Source organism: Crinia signifera, chromosome 11 (genome assembly GCF_055691185.1).
Source record: "Crinia signifera chromosome 11, ASM5569118v1, whole genome shotgun sequence".
Classification (NCBI taxonomy): domain Eukaryota; kingdom Metazoa; phylum Chordata; class Amphibia; order Anura; family Myobatrachidae; genus Crinia; species Crinia signifera.
Genome location: NC_139227.1, coordinates 53,157,837 through 53,164,397, shown reverse-complemented (window position 1 = coordinate 53,164,397; position 6,561 = coordinate 53,157,837). Strand labels below are relative to the sequence as shown.

The window sequence follows — 6,561 nt, the reverse complement described above, 5'->3', positions numbered from 1 at the left end:
GAAGTCAGGGAATGGATGGTCGGGAGTAAGGGAAAGGCAGGAGAAGTCAGGGAATGGATGGTCGGGAGTAAGGGAAAGGCAGAAGTCAGGGAATGGATGGTCGGGAGTAAGGGAAAGGCAGAAGTCAGGGAATGGATGGTCGGGAGTAAGGGAAAGGCAGAAGTCAGGGAATGGATGGTCGGGAGTAAGGGAAAGGCAGAAGTCAGGGAACGAATTGTGGGAGTAAGGGAAAGGTGGATATCAGGGTATGTGAAGTTGGAAGGAAGGGAAAGGCGGGAGTCAGGGAAACCAGGTTCAGTCTGTGACCCCTTTCATAAATGCTACTGTGACAGTGTTTTGGGGCTGGAGGTGCAGGGGAGAAAAGGGCATTTATCAATATTTTTTAAACTTTTATTTAATTCTTGCTCTTAAGGTTCTTCCGGTTATCTCCTTGCTGTATGTCCCCCTTTTATGCAGGAGAACATTACAGCAACATTGCCAAGTGTCCAAGTCTGTCATCTGGAAACAAGGAGTCAGCGATGACATGTCATAACCTAGAACCAGTTACATCACCGTCTTATCAGCCAGTCACATAAATTCTCTTATATTCAGCTGTAACTCGCAGGGTGCGCAGTAATAACACTCGCAGCCACTGCTACATTTGGGAACTCACGTTACTATAAGTCTCATAGCAGCGCTCAGGCTGCCAATCAGTATAACTGTCTTGCACAGCAGTGATGGCTCCGCTGACCCCAGGCTCCACTGCCGGCGCAGTTAGCTGGACTCAGTTGGTGGCACAGGGATTTTCCGCTTTGTTGCTTTAAGGAGACTCTGCTGTAGCACGGGATACAGTCTCTGACATCCCTCCATACACATATGAATGGCTTCCACTGAGCTCTCCCCTTCCCATTTCCCGCTGCACACAAGTCCAGAAACCTGAATGAGACAGGACATGAATGTAACATGCATGATGATGCACACAGGTAAAATCCACTGTTCAGCGTGACCCTGATGTTATACAACAGCTATTATACAGAAAACTAACTCTTCCCTCCCCTTCCAAATACAGAGAGCTGATGCTCCTCCCACATGCTTAGGATATGATCTCATTGGACCAGACACTGAGCGGGTGTGAAATGGCTCCACCCTTGCATAATAAATTAACCAATCCATGCAGGACAAATCCGTTACTCAAATGCTGCCTGCTCAGATAGATCGCGACACCTCCTCCCTCTCCCCAATATGGCTGCCTGCTCAGATCGCGACACCTCCTCCCTCTCCCCAATATGGCTGCCTGCTCAGATCGCGACACCTCCTCCCTCTCCCCAATATGGCTGCCTGCTCAGATCGCGACACCTCCTCCCTCTCCCCAATATGGCTGCCTGCTCAGATCGCGACACCTCCTCCCTCTCCCCAATATGGCTGCCTGCTCAGATCGCGACACCTCCTCCCTCTCCCCAATATGGCTGCCTGCTCAGATCGCGACACCTCCTCCCTCTCCCCAATATGGCTGCCTGCTCAGATCGCGACACCTCCTCCCTCTCCCCAATATGGCTGCCTGCTCAGATCGCGACACCTCCTCCCTCTCCCCAATATGGCTGCCTGCTCAGATCGCGACACCTCCTCCCTCTCCCCAATGTGGCTGCCTGCTGCAGCAGAGTGCATGATGGGATACTCATGCCAGGTAAATTATACAAATTAGTAATTTGCAGCCAACTTTAGGTCACTCTAAAGGGAATATACAGGACCCATAAAAGGTCCACTCCAGAAACAAGACCCACTATTCTTTACCCCTACCCCCTTTCTATGGGGCTCCCCACTAGTTGTGGGGTTACCCTGCTTTACCTTCCTTTGTCTGCCTGTACTGTATCCCCCTCAACTATAGATCTATCCCATAGCCAAAGTACCTGGCAGTGCTGTATCTCTACCCCACCACCGCAGTACCTGGCTGTGCTGCAAGACGTGCCCGTGCTCTATGCCCCCCTGCGGCTCCTGGCTGTGCTTTATGCCCAGCCCATGTACATCTGGGTCCTGTCCCCGCTGTGCTGTATGACTGCCCCTGTTCATGTTCTCCCACCCCCCGCAGCACCTGCTGTGCTGCATTTCTGCCTCTGTGGTTTGGCAAACCCCTGCGGTACCTAGTGTGCTTTATCCCTGCTCCTGTACTTCACTTCCCCACCCCCACAGTACCTGGCTGTGCTGTATCCCTTCCCATGTACATCACTGACCACCCGTGCAGTACCTGGCTGTGCTGTAAAACCTCTCCCTTTAGATCTATCCCACAGGCACAGTACCTGGCTGTGCGGTATTCTTGCCTCTGTACATCCCCCCGCAGTACCTAACGGTGCTCTATGACCCACCCCCATGGTACCTGGCTGTGCTGTATCCCTGTCCCGTCCCACCGCTGCAGTACCTGGCTGTGAGGCATGGCCTGCTCCTGTGATATCTGACTGTGCTGTATAGCCCACCCCCCCAGTACCTTGCTGTGCTGTTTACCTGCCCCTGTGCATCTATGCCCCACCCCCACGGTACCTGGCTATGCTGCATCTCTGCCCCAACCCCAGTACCTGGCTCAGCGCCGGCATCAGGCTGAGGCTCATGGTGGCCCCAGTCTCCTCCTCCACGTCGCTCGGGTCCAGCAGCAGCTCCCCCTGGCGTCCCCGGCACAGGCCAGCCCCCACCACTAGGTCGTACATCTCGATGCCGGCATCGGCTAGGGCCAGGGCTGCGCAGGAGACGGCGGCCGGGAGCGCGGAGCCCCGATCCTCAAGCACCACAGCCCAGACCGCCAGCTCTGCCCTGGGGTAGCGCTCCAGCCGTACGGCCGGCTCCAGGCTCTCCTGCAGGAGGAGTCCAGACTGGCGAGGGGAGCGGCAGGGGTTGGCCCGGGAGAACGGAGCCCAGCGCAGGTCACACAGCAGCCGGCTCTCCCCTGCGCGCTCCCGGGGCCCAGACACCGCACACACCACCTTCGTGCCCCCGGCCTCCAAGTACGCTGACCCCGCCGCCTGGCTGAGGAGACCGGCCCGGGCATACACAGCCCGTGGTTCATCGGGACCGCGGTCCGTCCTGCCGTCTGGGGGCTCAGCGTGTGCGGCGTACAGCAGCGGGCTCTGCGACTCCTCCGGGCCCCGTACACGGCGGCTGTCTCCCGGCATGCTGTCTATGCGAGGAGGCCTCCGGGAACCAGCGAGACTGCAAGAAACGGAAGACAGAGCGGCGTGCCCACTGTAACCAGTGAGTCTATCATTAGAGATAGAGCGTCCACCAGTAATCAGCCGATGACGAACAACACAGTGCAGTGGTGATAGAGCGGTTACCAGAAATCAGGGTGGGAGATAAACAGTCGTGGATAGAATTGGGTTGTGTCTATGGCCAGTATTCAATGAGAAAAATTCGCTGTGATTTCTGGAGAGTTTGTGCTTTTCACGCGGTGGAGAGAGGTTTTTTTTCTCCAAAGGCGAGCCACCCTATTCAATGTGAAATATTCTCCGTCTTTCTAAGTGATTCTCGCCGTCTCTCTCCGTGTAGAAATTCTCCATCTTTTGATGGAGAGCAGGAATGTGAACTTTTAAACTAAAAGGGTGTTTTTTTTAATTTTGGTGTCAAAAAATCAGGTTTTTTTTTCTGTGAAGGGCCATGTTATTTTTATTCATGTGCCTATAGCACATGAATATATATTTAATTTAAAAAAAAAATATTTTTTTACAATTTTTTTTTTTTTTTTTTTTTTTTACACAGTGCAGCCAGCAGGGGGCCGGAGCGCTCGAGCCGCTCATTAGATATTCATATATTCACTGCACCCGAAGCACGTTCGGGTACAGTGAATACTGGGTCCCCCGCTGGCTATAGGGGGGGCAGCCTGTGCTGCCTGGGTCCCGGGGAGCCCTGCTCCCCTCCCCATATCCCCTGCAGCAGCCAAGAGAGACTTTAATCTCTCTTGGCTGCTACGTCCCCCGGCTCCCTGACAGCTCCCTGCCGCGGACGCTTGTCCGCTGCAGGGGTTAAGACTCGCCGCGAGTGGCGGCGAGTCTTTAACACGTTGAATAGTGGGAGCAGGAGGCTCCGGAACACGGAGAGTGCATGGCGAGAGAAAAAATCTCTCGCCATGCACGGAGAACATTTCTCATTGAATACTGGCCTATGTCTAGATCCACTTTCTATTCTTTGATCAGGATGTGACGCTAAGTGAGGGCGGAAATTGTTAGATGCCCGCTCACAGCGGTTTTTTGTTAGCTATAATTTCCGTAGGTGAGTCTAGATTAATGTTCCACCTTATATACAATTGATGAGCCTTTTACTCTCTATGTATGTACAGATTTATCTCTCCATATCCTACATAGCTTATTCATGATTGCAAATAATGTTTTACCTCTCTAATTATTATACATTTATTGTTGTACATTATTATTTATTATTTTTTACATCCTTGTACTATACATTATAGTTATTCACAATACTCAGCCATATATTTTTAACCACCTTTAGCAAGATAAATGCATAATACATTATATTAATTATATTAACTATTTACAACAGTCCCTATTCTGTCCCAACCTACTTGATAACAATACATAACAGAGAATTAATGTTTGGATTATATAGAACCCTTAACCCCTTCCTGACAGAGCCTGTTTTTGCCTTCCTGACAGAGCCATTTTTTTCAAATCTGACATGTATCACTTAAGTGGGTATAACTTTTTTTTGCTTTTACTTATCCCAGTGATTTTGAGATTGTTTTCCCGTGACACATTGTACTTTAAATTAGTGGTGAAATTTGGTCGATACAGTTTTTTTTGGGGGGGGGAAAATACCAAAGTGTCGTGAAAAAATGGAACATTTTGCCATTTGCAAAATGTTCCATTTTCTGCTTGTGAGACAAATAATCATATCACTCAAAATAGTTAATAACTAACAAAGACCATATCTATTTTTTATTTTTAAATCATTATTTAAACCGCCTTTATTTTTTTTGGCCGCTAGGGGGCAGCAGAGTCTAAATTTTAGACTCAATGCATTTCAACGGTGCTTTTGGCTATTAACTTTTTAACGGCCAATAGCAGCGATCGCCCAAGACGGGAGGCATCGCTGCCCCCCCTGGGCAATGAGGGAGGATGTCTGCTGTCAGGGACAGCAGACATTGTCCCTCTGCCACCTCGTCTCGAGACGGGGTGGCAATTTGAACTCATGACGTACATTTATGCCATGTGTCGGGAAGTACTTCCCGACCATGACGTAAATGTACGTCAAATGTCGGGAAGGGGTTAATAGTAATTCCCTGCCAGTTATATTAATGGCGCTGCGGCACTTCCGCCCTTTTTACTTGTCATCTCTGCTTACTATTGTCGTTTGGTGATACACACAGTGAATCACACTTCTTCCGCCAACCCCATTTAGGAGGTTTTGGATGCACTTTCGCCCTCCACGAAAACGTCACTTCCCCCCTCGGCAATAAACACCGGAGGCTGCGGAATATACATTAAAGCTTGTTCTCCACACAACATCCATGCCTAAAGAGCGCTTATAATAGCGCGACCCACTGTGATCCCTTTCCCTAATTTAATGTATGTTTGATCGCTCTATATAAGTATATATAGGTTAATGACATACATACCTTCCGGATCACGTGACTTGTCCCGGTCACAAGACCTAAAACTTTATTAATATGTATTGGAAACAAATTAAAATTTTTATATGTTTAGACTGATAATTTATAATCATGTAATATATTCTCCTGCGCATCGTTTTTTAATTGATTATTGTATGTATTCATGTTTATTTTTATCTGTATATCTGCTTTCAAGAATGTGGTCACATGACCCAAGTGAACACTCCCCTAATTGACCCTGGAGGTATATATACAGCCTCCCCACACTATCAGTCATTACAGCTCCTGATGAAGACGTGTTAGCATGTCAAAACGCGTTGAGCCCCACCATTTGTTTGGTCCCAACCAAGAGCCCCACCATTTGCTTGGCCCCAACCAAGAGCCCATATAACATCTTGCACCAGTCTCCATCGCGGTGAATTCCATTCCGGACCATCCTCCATCCATCTGTGCTTCACAGGTCCACACCTCCATTGCAGTGACTTTCGGCGGTGGTATTTCCATCATTCCACCAACCATTCCTGCTCAAATTCCACCTGAGGTTACTTGTATCCACACGCTGGGAAATAGATCGGAATCATCCTTTGGTCACCATATGAGACCCTGACGTCTGATCATCATTGGTGGTAATTATACCCAACAATTGGGCCCAAAGAACTGCCTATTCATCCCCTCTGGCGCTATGTGCATGCATTGACTGTTTTTATATTCCCCGTTTTTATCCATTGCGCATTTTTTCATATACAGAGAATTCTCTTAGATATTGTGTTATGTAATAAATGTATTTGTATTTTTTCAACACATTTGTGTTTGGTCATTATTCAGAATAACCCAAGCACTGTATACCCTTTTCTTTTTGTGGAACCCTGGAATGTCCATGTCCCTCTTAAGCACATGCAGCAGGCAGGCAGGACGAGATCAGGGGAGGAGACCCACGTGGGTAGATCCTTCCTCCTGTTCCCAGGGGAGGGGCT

The 6,561-nt window shown here is 49.2% G+C and overlaps 1 protein-coding gene across 1 annotated transcript; it reads right to left on the bottom strand.

Moving 5' to 3' along the window:
- Positions 1–376: 376 nt before the first annotated feature.
- Positions 377–4,141, bottom strand: EXOSC6 (exosome component 6). The gene is made up of 3 exons (XM_083165604.1): positions 4,121–4,141; positions 2,547–3,348; positions 377–915 (listed from the first exon to the last, which is right to left on the bottom strand). The coding sequence occupies exons 2-3, from the start codon at positions 3,135–3,137 to the stop codon at positions 754–756; spliced, it is 753 nt and encodes a 250-aa protein (XP_083021730.1). The 5' UTR covers positions 3,138–3,348; positions 4,121–4,141; the 3' UTR covers positions 377–753.
- Positions 4,142–6,561: the final 2,420 nt, after the last annotated feature.

Coding starts and splice junctions, on each gene's coding strand:
- EXOSC6 (XM_083165604.1), bottom strand. CDS start 3,137: ATGCCGGGAGACAGCCGCCGTGTACGGGGCCCGGAGGAGTCGCAGAGC. Junction 916..2,546: donor TGATGCCGGCGCTGAGCCAG/GTACTGGGGTTG, acceptor TGTCTCATTCAG/GTTTCTGGACTTGTGTGCAG.